A 19748-nucleotide genomic window follows, 5' to 3' on the forward strand; every position below is an offset into this window, starting at 1 on the left:
TCTGATTGAATACTACAGGATATCCGGGAAAACAAATACCAATGTAAACAACTAATGGGAAAACTGAGCGCTGCTAAAAGCAATAATGAGTCATAAACAGTTCAGTAGCCTATAGTGTTACGTCCCAGTTGGAGAGTCACATGATAGACCTACATCAAAACGCTACAAAACAAATCGCCAACTTATACTACGCTCTAAATGTATGTACTCTTTTTGTCAGATAACATAATATTTTTTATCAGCTTAAATGTTGATTATTAGTCACTGATTATCAACCCTTTTATCTAACCCTCTCTACTCAACTGTCGGTCGCACATATCCGCCATGTTTGTAGTTTTCTGAATTTTTTACTCATGTTTGTAGTTCTAAACTGGATCCTCCTCCAAAGTGCAGGGGGTTGTGGGTAATATTAGCTGTTATAATGAGAACGGATCTACACTTCGAAAATCCACCATTAATAGTCGACCATCCGGGACTTCTGGCACACTCTGTTCAACATACTACGCTTTGGGACTCACTTATTCTAATCTCACACACTGTTCAGGATGGATAGTGTGGACATTGAGACGCAGGGAGAGATTGTTCTGCTGTACAACTGTGGAGCAACACAAAGAGCTGTGGGATATTGTGGAAAAGAATAAAGGATCGATTCATTTTCTAAGATCGTTTTGAAATCAGTGATGAACAGCTGTCTTTCAAATAAGAAGTGGTCGACAATTAGAAATTTATATTTATTTTACATAATATTTAGTAAATAAGAAATTATGTGAAAATATGTATAAGCAAAACTTGTTAAAAAAAATAAATTGTAAAATAAACAATGTAACTTTTGCAATTTTGTTTTTTTCAAATCTGAAGAATTTGTGGAATTACATATTAATTAGATACTGAAAGATACTGAAATAATGATAAATATAGAGACTGATATAAATGGGTTTGATATAGATTTGCTGAATGCTATCGGTATATGAGAAATGATTTGCCTTTCTATTACTAATAATAGAAAAGAAAACAGTTCAATACTTTTTCTTATACCGTTTACTTTGTTTTAACAGTTTTGTCTAATAAACTATCAGACAGTCACAGAGCTGTTAAACAGAGACATGAATAAATGGGAGCTCTGGCTCTATATTACACTATATTAACATATAATTAGTTCAGGAATCCTTTAGTTTTACTGGTGTGATTTTCAGAAGTCTGTTATAAAAGACCATTACAGTAAATGAAGAGACATTTCCTTTTCATCTGCCTTGTCGGTCACTCTTTCCTAACAAAATCCCCAACATACCCATGACTAAACCAAAACAGATGATGAGCAAGACTCGATGTCTCTCCATGAACGATGGCTCCTTTTCCACGGTTAGAGTAACGTTAGCTGGGACGACACGCAGCGGGACGGACTGATCTTCTAGGATCATGAAGGGAAAGAGTTTATTGGCCAGTGGCACTCTATCAAATGCTGCAATGACGTGATTAATCCTGACATCAGAAAAGCTCAACTTCCTCCAGTGTTTCAGACGCTACGGCTCCTGAAGCAACTCATAGCAATACTCAAGCTTTACTCTCACTACCTGTGGATCTTCCATCATCTGCAATCTACACGCTCCAGCCGTCATCTCTCTGTACGAGTCTCCATCACGTCTGAGACCCCAGAAGCCGATTTCAGGGGTCAAAAACTCTACAGATAAAGCGTTGTTTGGGTTTGTATGGTTTCTTCTCATAATGATGTGGATCTGATCATGTGTGATCAGAAGGATCGTATATGCAGATGATCTTGATATATGCTGATCTTTATATGCTGATCATATATGCAGAAGGAGGGAAATTTCGTTTAGCCTCTTTTGTTCCTTTCTCTTTTTTTTCGTTATAATCGTGTTTATTGTCTCCAAAACGTCTTTATGTTATAGTGATCTCTGGAAGCTTTTTTTTTTTTTTTTTTTTTTTAAAGTTTTATTTTTTGATTGAACTTTCCAAATTAGAGAATTCAATAGCAACTTCTTGACACATTTCTTTTACACATTTTCACATTGTGTAAGTATAAATTGAAACAACAAACATAAAAAAAAAATAAATAAAAAAAGAACTTCAATAACATATATTTTTCTTTAGGAAAAGTCATATTCATTTGAATGAAGAAAAACAGATGAGACATTTTTTTCTTCATTGCGTCATTTACATACCATTATGAATTTACATACGTTTGAATATCCATTCGGATTGGTCAGTCATGAGTGCAACCAAAAAAAAGGTTGGCAAGTTGTGCAAATCAAGGCTTAAAATATCTCACTTTGCAAGCAATGAGCCTTTTTTATAAAATTAGTTTCACATTTTAAGTTGAATTCCTAAAATAATTGAACTTTTCCATGATATTCTAATTTTTGGAAAGGGTCTGTATATAAAGGAGAGCAACATTATGTTGAAGTAGGAAACATGCTTTTTGTTACTACTTTGTTGGTCTGAAATGTAAATAAAAAGAGATCAAAATAGCTTTTTTGTTTCTGCTTTGTATTTTTTAAGTCAATCGGTTTGCATGCTTTTAAAAGTCTAATTAATTCGATTTTACAGTGCTGTGACAACTTTGACCTTTGACGACATAGTGATGGTGTGGTCACACACACACACAGATTTTAAGCATGAAAAATAAAAATAATAAAATATTACTTGCATTTATGCTCTTCCACTTCCCCACACCAGAATAATTAAAAATAAAATATTATTTGCAAATAGTTACAATTATTTCACTAATACAATAAGCCTTTCTTTTTCTTTCTTTTTTTTTATAATCAATTAATTCATTTTAAATAAAAATACCCGATTTTAGGTCCGAATATCCACTGACCATAGAACCGCCCCTGGCCAATCAAAGAAGTGATGTTACGTTCGTGAACGAATCGTTCTTTTTGAACAAATCTTTTATGTGAACGAATCGTTCTCGTTCACTGGAATCTGTCCCTCCACAGCAGCGGCGCGATTAGCAGCACATGCGCAGCTCAGTGAAGCGGGTAGCTGTGGACTTTTTTCATCCTGTCAAAGAATGACTAAACCTCGCGTCAATAGCAATCAACAATGATTTGTTGAATGTACTTTTTATATAACTTTGATAAAAGTGCAAATTAATCAATAAAGCTTTTCTAATTTATTACCATTCCTTTGTCTCTTGCCTCTTGCCTCCAGCATCTGTGTTTGTAGAAGATTTCACAAATACATACATAAGCGTGTGACTCATATTAAATATATCAGACTGAATCTGATATCGCTGAATAAAGGGAAACTAACAAAACTCTCCTGTTGCTCTAAAGCTTTTGTGTAGCGCTCTCAATACCCTCATTGCTGACCAAAAAAAAAAAAAGTGTTTATAAAACAAAAAATATAAAAATATCAAAGTACAAACTAATAAATATAGTTTTAATAATTTCATTATAAGATAATAGTGTTTAACAAAAATGTGACAAAACAAAAAAATGACTTTACAACAAAACACACCAGTTGAGTTGCAGAATATGATCTATATTGATATTATTTCACAGCTCAATGAAATGCTTGATTCTGATTGGTCAGTCAGGATATTCTGAGGTCAGTTATTCCTCAGCAATGAATTGAAAAGTGGTTGAAGACTAGATGATCACGGACCGTTGACTGAACGTCTGATGCGTATGACACGCAAACAAAGTCATCGTCTGATTGAATACTACAGGATATCCGGGAAAAACAAATACCAATGTAAACAACTAATGGGAAAACTGAGCCCTGCTAAAAGCAATAATGAGTCATAAACAGTTCAGTAGCCTAGTGTTACGTCCCAGTCGGAGAGTCACATGATAGACCTACATCAAAATGCTACAAAACAATTCGCCTACTTATACTACGCTCTAAATGTATGTACTCTTTTTGTCGGGTAACATAATATTTTTTATCAGCTTAAATGTTGATTATTAGTCACTGATTATCAACCCTTTTATCTAACCCTCTCTACTCAACTGTTGGTCGCGCATATCCACCATATTTGTAGTTTTCTGAACACTTTTTACTCATGTTTGTAGTTCTGAACTGGATCCTCCTCCAAAGCGCAGGGGGTTGTGGGTAATATTTACATTTACATTTACATTTAGCAGACGCTTTTATCCAAAGCGACTTACAAATTAGGACTAGATTAAGCGAGTCATCATGAAGAGGCAAAAACAAAAACAACTCAAGAAGTGCTCAAAATACGAAGTTCAGGCATTATTCAGAGTAGCATAAGCCCGATAAGTGAGGTTTTAGAGGGAAAGGGGAGAGGTTTTTTTTTTTTTTTTTTTTTTTTTTTATGCGGTTAAGTGCTCACGGAAGAGATGGGTTTTCAGATGTTTTTTGAAGGTTGTCAGGGATTCTGCATTCCGGATGAGGGCGGGGAGAGCGTTCCACCAGCATGGAACTGTGAATGAGAATGTTCTGGAAAGTGATTTTGTGGCTTTCTGTGATGGAACCACGAGACGTCGCTCGTTGACCGATCGTAGGCGTCTGGTAGGGATGTAGACTCGTAGGAGTGAGTGAAAGTAGGAGGGAGCTGAGCCTGTGATAGATCTGTAAGCAAGCGTCAATGCTTTGAACTTGATGCGAGCAGTGAGAGGTAGCCAGTGCAGAGAGATGAACAGAGGAGTGACGTGGGCCCTCTTGGGCTCGTTGAAGACAAGACAAGCTGCAGCGTTCTGGATCATCTGTAGAGGTTTGGTTGCACATGATGGAAGTCCAGCCAGAAGAGCATTGCAGTAGTCAAGCCTAGAAATGACCAGGGCCTGGACGAGAAGTTGTGTTGCATGCTCAGTTAGGAAAGGCCTGATCTTCCTGATGTTGTGCAGTGCAAACCTGCATGATCGAGCTATCTTTGAAATGTGATCTGTGAAGGTCAGCTGGTCATCAAACGTTACTCCAAGATTTCTGACCGACCTTGATGGGGTGATTGATGATGAATCTAGCTGGATAGTGAAGTCGTGCTGTAGAGACGGATTGGCAGGGAGGACGAGAAGCTCAGTCTTTGCCAGGTTGAGCTGCAGGTGATGTTCCTTCATCCATGTCGAGATGTCCGCCAGACAGCTTGAGACCCGTGCAGCTACTGTGGGGTCATCTGGTTGAAATGAGAGGAAGAGCTGTGTGTCATCAGCATAGCAGTGTTAGGAGAAACCATGTGCCTGTATGATGTGTCCCAGTGATGTGGTGTAGATGGAGAAGAGGAGGGGACCAAGAACTGAACCCTGGGGAACCCCTGTGGTCAGTTGATGAGTTCTGGATACCTCGCATCTCCATGCGACCCTGAAGGACCTACCTGTGAGATAGGACTCAAACCAGTGGAGTGAAGTTCCTGTGATGCCCAGTGATGAAAGGCTGGACAGAAGGATCTGATGATTCACAGTGTCGAAGGCAGCAGACACAGATCCAGGAGAATGAGGACTGAAGATTTGGAAGCAGCTTTTGCGATCCGTAGGGCTTCTGTGACCGACAGTAATGCAGTCTCAGTTGAATGCCCTTTCTTGAAGCCAGATTGGTTGACATCCAGCTGGTGGTTTAGAGACAAGAAGGATGTTACTTGGATGAAAACAGCTCTTTCAAGTGTTTTCGCAATGAATGGTAGGAGAGAGATAGGTCTGTAATTCTCTACAGATGATGTGTTTAGTGTTGGTTTTTTAAGCAGTGGAGTAACTCGTGCCTGCTTGAATGCTGTAGGGAAAGTGCCAGTATGGAGGGATGAGTTGATGATGTGTTTGAGTGCTGGGAGAAGTGTGGGAGAGATGGCTTGTAGAAGGTGTAATATTAGCCGTTATAATGAGCACGGATCCACACTTTGAAAATCCACCATAAATAGTCGACCATCCGGGACTTCTGGCACACTCTGTTCAACATACTACGCTTTGGGACTCGCTTATTCTAATCTCACACACTGTTCAGGATGGATAGTGTGGACATTGAGACGCAGGGAGAGATTGTTCTGCTGTACAACTGTGGAGCAACACAGAGAGCTGTGGGATATTGTGGAAAAGAATAAAGGATCGATTCATTTTCTAAGATCGTTTTGAAATCAGTGATGAACTGCTGTCTTTCAAATAAGAAGTGGTCGAAAATTAGAAATTTATATTTATTTGACATAATATTTAGTAAATAAGAAATTATGTGAAAATATGTCTAAGCAAAACTTGTTAAAAAAATTTGTAAAATAAACAATGTAACTTTTGCAATTTTGTTTTTTACAAATCTGCAATTGCACTCTTCAGAAGAATTTGTGGAATTACATATTAATTAGATACTGAAAGATACTGAAATAATTATAAATATAGAGACTGATATAAATGTGTATGAGATTTGCTGAATGCTATCGGTATATGAGAAATTATTTGCCTTTCTATTACTAATAATAGAAAAGAAAACAGATCAATACTTTTTCTTATACCTTTTACTTTGTTTTAACAGTTTTGTCTAATAAATTATCAGACAGTCACAGAGCTGTTAAACAGAGACATGAATAAATGGGAGCTCTGGCTCTATATTACACTATATTAACATATAATTAGTTCAGGAATCCTTTAGTTTTACTGGTGTGATTTTCAGAAGTCTGTTATAAAAGACCATTACAGTAAATGAAGAGACATTTCCTTTTCATCTGCCTTGTCGGTCACTCTTTCCTAACAAAATCCCAAACATAACCATGACAAAACAAAAACAGATGATGAGCAAGTCTCGATATTTTTCCATGAACGATGGCTCCTTTTCCACGGTCAGAGTAACGTTAGCTGGGACGACACGCAGCGGGACGGACTGATCTTCTAGGATCATGAAGGGAAAGAGTTTATTGGCCAATGGCACTCTATCAAATGCTGCAATGACGTGATTAATCCTGACATCAGAAAAGCTCAACTTCCTCCAGTGTTTCAGACGCAACGGCTGCTGAAGCAACTCATAGCAATACTCAAGCTTTACTCTCACTACCTGTGGATCTTCCATCATCTGCAATCTACACGATCCAGCCGTCATCTCTCTGTACGAGTCTCCATCACGTCTGAGACCCCAGAAGCCGTTTTCAGGGGTCAAAGGTTGTGTAAGAGGTTTTCCCTCCAATCCAAGACACACTCCAAGGCTCCAGTACCGACTGTTTCCCACTTCAATTTCCCATGTGTGAACACCATCACTGTATCCCACACTTCCCAACACCATCCGGTTCCTGTGCAGAGGAAGAGGGTTGGGTTCGTTCTGCCGATGGAAACATGAGGTCACAGAGGTCAGATCATCTGACACAGAGACGTCTGGTGGAGATGTGTTTGGGTTCAGGATCACGGGATCTGAGGAGAACAGGCCAGGGAATAGTCATGTATGTTGAAAAGCTAAGCAGTTCTTACAGGAATGATCTAGTACTCACAGTAAGGGCAGACGTCCTTCATCTTCTCCCACACTTGGTACTTCAAGTTGCCCAGATGTTTGGGAACATCAATAAGAGCTTCAGAACTCAGTTCTTCATCTGGGAGTGTGTATTTAGCTCTAAAACACACACACATACACACACACCACTTAATCAGTTTTGAAAGTTAATGCTCATGAATATTCTAAAATCAAAAATAAAATCAAAATACCTGTTCATAGTCCTTTGATAATTCTGAGAAAAAGAACAGAAGGACAATAATATTAGACCATATTATAATTTAAGAATAGACTATAACCACCAACAAAAGTATACAACCTCAACCATGTTGTTGTTGTAATATTGCGTGTATTATTCAAATTAAAATTATACAATGTAAAAAGTGGGTAAATGCAGCAGTTGCAAATCTAAAAGTTATGACCCTTTTAACCCAATGCAGTCAGTCATGGTAAATATTAAAGATTAAAATAGTAAGAGATTAAAATGATTCAGTCATGGTAAATATTATATAACAACATAATTTAGATAAGGGCTGTCCAAAATGACACACTATACACTGGTTGCACTCAATCATGTAGCGTATGAATTTCGTATTGTCCCAAACAGTGTTTTACTAACCGGGAATTTAAACCGTTTACATTGAGGGCAAATTATGTTTAACACAACTTCCATTTGTCAACAAAAATGAATTTCATCATTTTTCCAGAGCTGTGTGTGGAGTGAATGGCAGGATTTACCACAGTGTGTGTGTGTGTGTGTGTGTGTGTAGACCTGCAGGAAGGTGATGTCCTCGTCCTCAATTTCTTCTTTCAGTTCTCTGACTCGGTCACAGAGAGACAGTATTCCTACTTGTATTCTTCTTTTCATCTTTCCTCCCTTTTCTTTCTCTTCTTCATTTAGAGCTGCTATCCTGCTCTCCTCCTCCGTTCTGAGGAACTGATGGAGTTTCTCAAACTCCTCCCTGATTCTTCTCTCTGTCTGCTGAACTTGAGACTGGGGGAATGTCATGTGTGAAACTGTTAATCATCCACACGCAAAATCACAAGACGAATAAAAATAAAACATTTAGGTGTGTTATCCCACATGACAGATCTAAAACACAACATCTTCTTACCAAAGGCTGTAAGCATTTTCAATGATATTTCATAATGAACTTAAACATGAAGCTCCTCAAAAGTCAAGATTCAATTCAATTCAATTCAAGAAGCCATTTAAACAAAAGAAAACATAATGTGGAATTTCTGTTCAGTTATCTTTATGCTAAACAAACCTCACCTGGATGTACCTGGAGATTTTGTTATCTTGTGATGTACCATTCTGTAAAGAGACCAAAGTCTTTTCAGCTGAACGAAGATCTCCTTTCAGCTTCCCCTTTAAAAGTAACAACACATGCAGTCATACACAAATTCATTTAAACCATTTAAACTTTCTTTCAGGAATGAACTGGGCTGCAATGCTTAAGCATTTAAAGAGATCGAGATAGATAGATCACGTTTGAGCTTCAGCGAGAACCAATGAAATTCATTCTCGTGTTACGCAGCACGTTTGAGCTTCAGCGAGAATCAATGAGGTTCATTCTCGCATTACGCAGCACGTTTGAGTTTCTGCAGGAACCAATGAGATTCATTCTCGTGTTTCGCAGCACGTTTCAGCATCAGCGAGAACCAATGAGGTTCATTCTCGTGTTACGCATCAAGTTTGAGCTTCAGCAAGAACCAATGAGGTTCATTCTCGCATTACGCAGCACGTTTGAGCTTCAGCGAGAATCAATGAGGTTCATTCTCGCATTACGCAGCACGTTTGAGTTTCTGCAGGAACCAATGAGGTTCATTCTCGCATTACGCAGCACGTTTGAGCTTCAGCGAGAATCAATGAGGTTCATTCTCGCATTACGCAGCACGTTTGAGTTTCTGCAGGAACCAATGAGATTCATTCTCGTGTTACGCAGCACGTTTGAGCTTCAGCAAGAACCAATGAGGTTCATTTTTGTGTCACGCAGCACGTTTGAGCTTCAGCAAGAACCAATGAGGTTCATTCTCGTGTTACACAGCATGTTTGAGTTTCTTCAAGAACCAGTGAGGTTCATTCTCGCATTACACAGCACGTTTGAGCTTCAGCGAGAACCAATGAGGTTCATTCTCGCGTTACGCAGCACGTTTGAGCTTCAGCGAGAACCAATGAGGTTCATTCTCGCATTACGCAGCACGTTTGAGCTTCAGCGAGAACCAATGAGGTTCATTCTCGCATTACACAGCACGTTTGAGCTTCAGCGAGAACCAATGAGGTTCATTCTCGCGTTACGCAGCACGTTTGAGTTTCTGCAGGAACCAATGAGGTTCATTCTCGCATTACGCAGCACGTTTGAGCTTCAGCGAGAACCAATGAGGTTCATTCTCGCGTTACGCAGCACGTTTGAGTTTCTGCAGGAACCAATGAGGTTCATTCTCGCATTACGCAGCATGTTTGAGCTTCAGCGAGAATCAATGAAGTTCATTCTCGCGTTACGCAGCACGTTTGAGTTTCTGCAGGAACCAATGAGATTAATTCTCGTGTTACGCAGCACATTTGAGCTTCAGCAAGAACCAATGAGGTTCATTCTCGCATTACGCAGCACGTTTGAGCTTCAGCGAGAACCAATGAGGTTCATTCTCGGGTTATGCAGCACGTTTGAGCTTCAGCAAGAACCAATGAGGTTCATTCTCGGGTTATGCAGCACATTTGAGCTTCAGCAAGAACCAATGAGGTTCATTCTCGTGTTACGCAGCACGTTTGAGCTTCAGCGAGAACCAATGAGGTTGATTCTCGGGTTATGCAGCACGTTTGAGCTTCAGCAAGAACTAATGAGATTCATTCTCGTGTTACGCATCAAGTTTGAGCTTCAGCAAGAACCAATGAAGTTTATTCTTGTGTTACGCAGCATGTTTGAGCTTCAGCGAGAACCAATGAGGTTCATTCTCGCATTACGCATCAAGTTTGAGCTTCAGCAAGAACCAATGAGGTTCATTCTCGCATTATGCAGCACGTTTGAGCTTCAGCGAGAATCAATGAGGTTCATTCTCGCATTACGCAGCACGTTTGAGTTTCTGCAGGAACCAATGAGGTTCATTCTCGCATTACGCAGCACGTTTGAGCTTCAGCGAGAATCAATGAGGTTCATTCTCGCATTACGCAGCACGTTTGAGTTTCTGCAGGAACCAATGAGATTCATTCTCGTGTTACGCAGCACGTTTGAGCTTCAGCAAGAACCAATGAGGTTCATTTTTGTGTCACACAGCACGTTTGAGCTTCAGCATGAACCAATGAGGTTCATTCTCGTGTTACACAGCATGTTTGAGTTTCTTCAAGAACCAATGAGGTTCATTCTCGCATTACGCAGCACGTTTGAGCTTCAGCGAGAACCAATGAGGTTCATTCTCGCATTACGCAGCACGTTTGAGCTTCAGCGAGAACCAATGAGGTTCATTCTCGCATTACACAGCACGTTTGAGCTTCAGCGAGAACCAATGAGGTTCATTCTCGCGTTCCGCAGCACGTTTGAGTTTCTGCAGGAACCAATGAGGTTCATTCTCGCATTACGCAGCACGTTTGAGCTTCAGCGAGAACCAATGAGGTTCATTCTCGCGTTACGCAGCACGTTTGAGTTTCTGCAGGAACCAATGAGGTTCATTCTCGCATTACGCAGCATGTTTGAGCTTCAGCGAGAATCAATGAAGTTCATTCTCGCGTTACGCAGCACGTTTGAGTTTCTGCAGGAACCAATGAGGTTCATTCTCGCATTACGCAGCATGTTTGAGCTTCAGCGAGAATCAATGAGGTTCATTCTCGCATTACGCAGCATGTTTGAGTTTCTGCAGGAACCAATGAGATTAATTCTTGTGTTACGCAGCACATTTGAGCTTCAGCAAGAACCAATGAGGTTCATTCTCGTGTTACGCAGCACGTTTGAGCTTCAGCGAGAACCAATGAGGTTCATTCTCGGGTTATGCAGCACGTTTGAGCTTCAGCAAGAACCAATGAGGTTCATTCTCGGGTTATGCAGCACATTTGAGCTTCAGCAAGAACCAATGAGGTTCATTCTCGTGTTACGCAGCACGTTTGAGCTTCAGCGAGAACCAATGAGGTTCATTCTCGGGTTATGCAGCACGTTTGAGCTTCAGCAAGAACTAATGAGATTCATTCTCGTGTTACGCATCAAGTTTGAGCTTCAGCAAGAACCAATGAAGTTTATTCTTGTGTTACGCAGCATGTTTGAGCTTCAGCGAGAACCAATGAGGTTCATTCTCGCATTACGCAGCACGTTTGAGTTTCTGCAAGAGACAATGAGGTTAATTCTCGTGTTACGCATCAAGTTTGAGCTTCAGCAAGAACCAATGAGATTCATTCTCGTGTTACGCAGCACGTTTAAACTTCAGCAAGAGACAATGAGGTTCATTTTTGTGTCACGCAGCACATTTGAGCTTCAGCAAGAACCAATGAGGTTCATTCTCGTGTTACACAGCATGTTTGAGTTTCTTCAAGAACCAATGAGGTTCATTCTCGCATTACGCAGCACGTTTGAGCTTCAGGGAGAACCAATGAGGTTCATTCTCGCATTATGCAGCACGTTTGAGCTTCAGCAAGAACCAATGAGGTTCATTCTCGCATTACGCAGCACGTTTGAGTTTCTGCAGGAACCAATGAGGTTCATTCTCGCATTACGCAGCATGTTTGAGCTTCAGCGAGAATCAATGAGGTTCATTCTTGCATTACGCAGCACGTTTGAGTTTCTGCAGGAACCAATGAGATTAATTCTCGTGTTACACAGCACATTTGAGCTTCAGCAAGAACCAATGAGGTTCATTCTCATGTTACGCAGCACGTTTGAGCTTCAGTGAGAACCAATGAGGTTCATTCTCGGGTTACGCAGCACGTTTGAGCTTCAGCTAGAACCAATGAGATTCATTCTCGTGTTACGCATCAAGTTTGAGCTTCAGCAAGAACCAATGAAGTTTATTCTTGTGTTACGCAGCACGTTTGAGCTTCAGCAAGAGCCAATGAGGTTCAATCTCTTGGTACGCAGCATGTTTGAGCTTCAGCGAGAACCAATGAGGTTCATTCTCGTGTTATGCAGCACGTTTGAGCTTCAGCAAGAGACAATGAGGTTAATTCTCGTGTTACGCATCAAGTTTGAGCTTCAGCGAGAACCAATGAGATTCATTCTCGTGTTACGCAGCACGTTTAAACTTCAGCAAGAGACAATGAGGTTCATTCTTGTGTTACACATCAAGTTTGAGCTTCAGCGAGAACCAATGAGATTCATTCTCGTGTTACGCAGCACGTTTAAACTTCAGCAAGAGACAATGAGGTTAATTCTCGTTACGCATCAAGTTTGAGCTTCAGCAAGAACCAATGATGTTCATTCTCGTGTTACGCAGCACGTTTGAACTTCAGCAAGAACCAATGAGGTTTATTCTTGTGTTCCGCAGCATATTTGAGTTTCTTCAAGAGCCAATGAGGTTCATTCTCGTGTTACGCAGCACGTTTGAGCTTCAGCGAGAACCAATGATGTTCATTCTCGTGTTACGCAGCACGTTTGAACTTCAGCAAGAACCAATGAGGTTTATTCTTGTGTTCCGCAGCATATTTGAGTTTCTTCAAGAGCCAATGAGGTTCATTCTCGTGTTACGCAGCACGTTTGAGCTTCAGCAAGAACCAATGAAATTCATTCTCGTGTTACGCAGCACGTTTGAGCTTCAGCAAAAGCAAATGAGGTTCATTCTCGTGTTACGCAGCACGTTTGAGCTTCAGCAAAAGCCAGTGAGGTTCATTCTCGTGTTACGCAGCATGTTTGAGTTTCTTCAAGAGCCAATGAGGTTCATTCTCATGTTACGCAGCACATTTGAGCTTTAGCTAGAACCAATGAGGTTCATTGTCGTGTTACGCAGGACGTTTGAGCTTTAGCTAGAACCAATGAGATTCATTCTCGTGTTACGCATCAAGTTTGAGCTTCAGAAAGAACCAATGAGGTTCATTCTCGTGTTACGCAGCACATTTGAGTTTCGGCAAGAACCAATGAGGTTCATTCTCGTGTTACGCAGCACATTTGAGCTTCAGCAAGAACCAATGAGGTTCATTCTCGCATTACGCAGCATGTTTGAGTTTCAGCAAGAACCAATGAGGTTCATTATTGTGTTACGCAGCACGTTTGAGCTTCAGCAAGAACCATTGAGGTTCATTCTGGTGTTACGCAGCACGTTTGAGCTTCAGCAAGAACCAATGAGGTTCATTCTCATGTTACGCAGCACATTTGAGTTTCAGCAAGAACCAATGAGGTTCATTCTCGTGTTATGCAGCACATTTGAGTTTCGGCAAGAACCAATGAGGTTCATTCTCGTGTTACGCAGCACATTTGAGTTTCGGCAAGAACCAATGAGGTTCATTTTTGTGTCACGCAGCACATTTGAGCTTCTGCAAGAACAAATGAGGTTAATTCTCGTGTTACGCAGCACATTTGAGTTTCAGCAAGAACCAGTGAGGTTCATTCTTGCATTACGCAGCACGTTTGAGTTTCAGCAAGAACCAATGAGGTTCATTCTCGTGTTACGCAGCACATTTGAGTTTCGGCAAGAACCAATGAGGTTCATTCTCGTGTTACGCAGCACATTTGAGCTTCAGCAAGAACCAATGAGGTTCATTCTCGCATTACGCAGCATGTTTGAGTTTCAGCAAGAACCAATGAGGTTCATTATTGTGTTACGCAGCACGTTTGAGCTTCAGCAAGAACCATTGAGGTTCATTCTGGTGTTACGCAGCACGTTTGAGCTTCAGCAAGAACCAATGAGGTTCATTCTCATGTTACGCAGCACATTTGAGTTTCAGCAAGAACCAATGAGGTTCATTCTCGTGTTATGCAGCACATTTGAGTTTCGGCAAGAACCAATGAGGTTCATTCTCGTGTTACGCAGCACATTTGAGTTTCGGCAAGAACCAATGAGGTTCATTTTTGTGTCACGCAGCACGTTTGAGCTTCAGCAAGAACCATTGAGGTTAGTTCTCGTGTTACGCAGCACGTTTGAGCTTCAGCGAGAACCAATGAGGTTAATTTTCGTGTCACGCATCACATTTGAGCTTCTGCAAGAACAAATGAGGTTAATTCTCGTGTTACGCAGCACATTTGAGTTTCAGCAAGAACCAATGAGGTTCATTCTTGCATTACGCAGCACGTTTGAGTTTCAGCAAGAACCAATGAGGTTCATTCTCGTGTTACGCAGCACATTTGAGTTTCGGCAAGAACCAATGAGGTTCATTCTCATGTTAAGCAGCACATTTGAGTTTCGGCAAGAACCAATGAGGTTCATTTTTGTGTCACGCAGCACGTTTGAGCTTCAGCAAGAACCATTGAGGTTAGTTCTCGTGTTACGCAGCACGTTTGAGCTTCAGCGAGAACCAATGAGGTTCATTCTCGTGTTACGCAGCACGTTTCAGCTTCAGCAGGAACCAATGAGGTTAATTCTTGTGTTACACAGCACATTCCAGCTTCAGCAAGAACCATTGAGGTTCATTCTTGTGTTACACAGGACGTTTGAGCTTCTGCAACAACCAATGAGGTTCATTCTCGGTAACTGCAGAAGAATAAGAATTGCCCCACCTTTTTGTTTTTTGTAAGACAAAATGGCACTCAAACCAATCAATTAATCTTAACTTTGGTTTTCTGAGTAAAAAAGAAAAATTATAGTATGTGAATAGTAGGGGAGCGCGGGGCACAACCTAACGCGGGGCTAGTTGTAACACGCCTGTTTTAAATACTTCTGCACATGCTTGGATGACAAAACTTTGTGTATTTACTAGTTGCCATATCAACACTATATAGAAAAAAAAAATCCACCAAAATTTTTTTTTTTTTTGGAAGATAGACATAGACATTTATTAAACCATAGCAAAAGTAAATTTCTTAAGTTAATTTTTCATCTCTATTTTTTGTGTTTATTTAAAATAAGACAAATCTGATTATTTTAATCTCCAAGATGTTATTTAACAGTTGAGATAGTTCTTTAATGCTTCGCTAACTAGCAGAAGACACTAGCAGGGTTTAAATCCCAGTTGTGCAGGCGGGAGCATGTTGTAACACTGAAATATGCTATTATATTCTATACTTTTTTAATTTTATTGGGAAAACGTGAGAAAAAAGTGAATAAAGACTGAGAGTCAATGTTCAGAAATGACTATTTATTTGTTTTGAACTATGTTGTATAGCTGTGTTTTCATGTGTTCGTAGTCAAAACTCAAAAATGAGTTTATATTTAATTATTAAAAATTGCCATTATTTTATATGAAACCTTTTTTTAATTGTATTTTATTTAGAAAATATTTTAGTTTGTTTTGAATATTTTTTTTATTAGATCAGATAACATTTTAAGCTGTCATATGTTATGTTACAATGTACCCCACCTATGGGGCATGTTGTCACATTTCACTTCCATTCTTTCGGGGTATGTCAAGAAAAAAGTATATAAAACAAAACCACATAATTGTACTAGACATGTGGGAAATTAATGTGGGAAAAAATAAATACTCTGAACCATAAGTAGATTTACACAAACTGAGAAAGTCAAAAAGCGTTACTCTGTGCCCCGCTCTCCCCTACAGCCTACTAGATTTTTACAATTAAGTTAAGACATTAAGTAAAGTTAACTAAACCACTGCACCGACACTGCTTAGGGTTTGGAACGACATGAGGGTAATTAACGACAGAATTTTCAATTTTTGGGTGAACTATCCATTTAATAGTTACATATTTATTTATGATCTGAGCACGCACACTCACCTTTCGTTGTCGTACAGCCTTTTGTAGCGGATGTATTTTGTGCCATCTGTGCTCAAGTTTATTACACTCTGAACATAAAACCTGTTCATCCGTTTGACAGAACAGCTCAATTTTCTCTCCGTGTATCTGACAAACATGTTCTCTATCCCTCTCCTTCCTCGTGTTGTTCTCTCTCAGGTAAGACTCACAGGTGTTCCTCAGGCTCAGATTGGACACCGGCGGCTGAGGTGAAAGCTGTCGACAGACGGGACAGTTTCTGGATCTGCTCGAGGTCCAGTGATCATTAATGCACTGACGACAGAAACTGTGACCACAGCTCAATAACACAGGGTCCGTGAAGAGCTCAGTGCACACGGGACACGACAGCTCTTCCTCAAGAGACATTTGGAGAGAGAGAATACTTAAAATATAATTCACTGCGAACAAAAACACTTTTTTAAGAGCAGCAGACAAAGACGACGACAGAGAAAAGAAAACACTTCTTTATTTTAGTACAGCCTCTCTGCTTATGAGGAAATGACATGTCAAAGTTTGATTGGAGGAAAAAGTTGGGGAACAACAAACCATGTGTAAATACAACAGGAGGCGCTGCTCACTGATAACTCTCTCAGATACAAATGTTGCGCAAAAGCAAGAAATAAGAATTGTACTTATTGGCAACTTACACACAGTTTTGAAATATTTACACGTCTGTGACTATCAGATTCAATCCAATTAATTTATGTGTGTAGCGCTTTTCAGCTTTACAGAAAATGCATACATGTGTCTACATTACCATTTACAGTGATCTGTTATCAGAGGTAGCCTAACTGTGCCCAATATATTTCAGAAATGCACATCCCTAGATACAAATCAATCAGTAATTTAAGGCAGAAACAATGAGACATTTACGATTTATGACATAATGATTACATGGTCTACTTGAGATTCAGTACTGTTACTGTTGCTGTTGCATGCTTGTATATTTGGCAAGAGTGTGTGTGTTAAACCACGCCCACGAATTTTCTGGCAGATTCCACCAGAACACAGCTGCTTTTCTTAAAGGGGCCGCCGCGAAATTAAAGGCGTATACCCCAGATTGTGGGTTTGTCACTCATAACTCTAAAGTCTGTACAGTTTAATTACCAGATATTATAATTTCTCTGTCATTTGCCAGATGATTGAGAAAAGTAGATTTTTCGGACTTTTTTTGTACTACGTTGTTTCCCCTTTTAGCAAGAAACCCTTCCCTTTAATTCTCCTGCAGGGACCACCAAGAGTCTCTCCGTGTTTATGTCGGTGGGCATTAAATCGGCGATGTTCACTGTTCGCGTCAGCGCTGCGCGATCAGTCTCGCGGCTCCGCTTTTCTGCCTGATCTTCCGCTTTTCTCGGGCTCGTCTCTCGTTCTCCGGCTATGCATCTGCTGTGTTTCTTTGTGCTGCTGCTCTGGAGCGGTCCGGTGCGCGGTTATTTCCCGGAGGAGCGCTGGAGCCCGGAGTCCGCGTTGCTCGCGCCGCGGGTGCTGCTCGCGCTGGTGTGCCGCAACTCCGCGCACTCTCTCCCGCAGGTCCTCGGCGCCATCGACCGCCTCAACTACCCCAAAGATCGCATGGGTGTATGGTGAGTTTGGCGGATTGAGATTTTAGAGGTTATATTTATCAGATTGGTGTTTTGCGCAATTACGCGTCTGACAGATGTGGACTGATGTTTTGCGTGTTTACTGTAATGCGGTGACTGCAGGGTTTCCACAAATGAAGTGAGGGGATGTAAACAACAGAAGTGTTTGTGTGTTGAGTGAACTAACTAACAGCAGCTGTGTTTACATGAGTGTGTTGAGATTGATGTGTGTTTGGGAATGAGAGAGATACAGTTCTGTCTCTCTCCCTGCTGTGGACTGTGTGTGTGTGGAGGGGAATGGGCGAGTTTCGACGTGTCCAGGGCACACAGACACCCCTTCATGCCCCCGATCGGGTTCAGCTCTGCCCCCTTTTTCCACTCATGATCCGATCAGCCGACGTGTCTTTGTAACGGATGGAATTGGCGAGGAAACAACAGTCTTCTGCATGAATGAGAGTCGGTGAGCGGAAAACTTTCCCTGCGGCGACAGAGATGACATTTATGAAACACCCTCTGAGAAACTGTATGACCTCAGAAAATATGCATGGTGAACTAGCTAGGCTACATATTGTTTATTCAAAATAAACAACCCCCCCCCCCCCCCCCCATGTTATTATTTGATAACATGTTTGGTAAATGTTTGGCAGCGGCTATTTGCGCTAAGTTTAAACAGCAATAGATTGTATTTACACTGTAAAAATAGCAGTAATAAGTGTAAACATGTCTGCATTCAGGAGACGCTTTTATCCAAAGTGACTTATGAAGTAGGAACAAGCGATTCATCAAGAGCCAGCAATGTTCATTATACACAATGACAGGTTTATTAGAAAGACAACTAGATTAGATTGGAACAGTTCACCAAAAAATTAAAACTGTCACTATATCATGTACGAGTGTTGTCTTCATATAACCCAGTGGAAGTGAACAAGTTCTAAATTGACAAAAACAACAACAAATAAAACTACATAAAAGTAGTCCATACAACTTGTGTGCTAGATTCCAAAGCTGTATCGTAGTATGTACTGTAATTAAAGAAGAATATTTGTCAAATAAATAATCAACTGATCAGCTCTTGTTGCTTCTTAAGATGTAATGTTCAGGCTGGGGCTGTTACGATTCCTCGGTTTAATTCAAGTACTTGATTTAAAAAAAAAATCCTTGATTGCAATTTGCCTGTGTTGATTAAATGGCAAAATACAGAAAGTGGCGCATTTCACATGCAGACAATAATCCATGAACCGCATTAGTAGACCATTTGCAAAGGCTGCACGATTAAAACCATTTAAAACCATAATATAACGTTGTTATAATGAATATACATAATATAATATTAATCACCTTATTTACATTATGTAAATTTTTTATAAAATCATATGATTACTTGATTTTAAAACTTTATTTGAACCAATTATTATTGCCTCATTGTTATTAAACATACTTATATATTTTAAGTCATTTTAATGGTTATGTTAACTTCGATCTATTTTTATTACTACAAAAAAAGATCAGCTTACTCAATTGACAAAATAATCGTCAGATTACTTGATGAATCTCCAAAAATAATCAACAAATAACTCGATTAATCATATAAATAATCGACCGATTACTTGATTACCAAAATAATAATTAGCCCTAGTCCTGGTATTGTTTAAAATCATTATTTATTGAATATCTTCCCCTTCGGTTTTGCTATCAAATTACTGCTGCATTCGATTTGTACATCCGTTAACATCAAATAAAAGTTTGTTCTAGGGTATAATGTGAATAAATGAGTACATGACAATAAAACATGATGATAAAAGACTTAATTTGTGGGTGAAATCAATGTTTAATTGTTGGGTGTGTTTAAAATAGCATTGGCACCGATTAGCCGCTGCATATGTACAACATTTCTGACATAGTATCATCCTCATTTCCTTCAGACGAGTCTCAGAACTGAAGCGGCGTGTAGTGAACAGCTGAAACC

At 40.0% G+C, this 19748-nt stretch overlaps 2 protein-coding genes across 5 annotated transcripts in view; one reads left to right on the forward strand and one right to left on the reverse strand.

Annotated features, from left to right (window-relative positions):
- Positions 1-279: 279 nt before the first annotated feature.
- Positions 280-16694, reverse strand: trim35-1 (tripartite motif containing 35-1). Its single transcript, XM_084106193.1, has 6 exons — positions 16185-16694; positions 8657-8752; positions 8153-8374; positions 7593-7615; positions 7382-7500; positions 280-7304 (listed from the first exon to the last, which is right to left on the reverse strand). Exons 1-6 carry the CDS (start codon positions 16566-16568, stop codon positions 6625-6627), a joined length of 1524 nt encoding a protein of 507 aa, XP_083962319.1. The 5' UTR covers positions 16569-16694; the 3' UTR covers positions 280-6624.
- Positions 16657-19748, forward strand: part of LOC311077636 (procollagen galactosyltransferase 1-like) — a 24918-nt gene continuing 21826 nt past the window's right edge. For all 4 annotated transcript variants that reach the window (XR_014604937.1, XR_014604938.1, XR_014604939.1 and 1 more), the window contains exon 1: positions 16657-17785. Coding sequence is in view for 1 of the 4 variants with exons in the window: in XM_084106218.1 (XP_083962344.1) it covers positions 17580-17785 (206 nt within the window). In the remaining 3 variants the exon portion in view is untranslated. The remainder of the gene's footprint in view (positions 17786-19748) is intronic.

This window comes from Abramis brama (assembly GCF_963993115.1).
Source record: "Abramis brama genome assembly, chromosome: 2".
Taxonomy (NCBI): domain Eukaryota; kingdom Metazoa; phylum Chordata; class Actinopteri; order Cypriniformes; family Leuciscidae; genus Abramis; species Abramis brama.

Bases quoted from the DNA above. Each gene is read 5' to 3' on its own strand.
- trim35-1 (XM_084106193.1), bottom strand. From the start codon at position 16,568: ATGTCTCTTGAGGAAGAGCTGTCGTGTCCCGTGTGCACTGAGCTCTTC. The intron at 8,753-16,184 runs GTGAGTGTGCGT...TTACTTTTAAAG, and splicing joins AGGCTGTACGACAACGAAAG to GGGAAGCTGAAAGGAGATCT. The intron at 8,375-8,656 runs GTGAGGTTTGTT...ACATTCCCCCAG, and splicing joins AAATCTCCAGGTACATCCAG to TCTCAAGTTCAGCAGACAGA.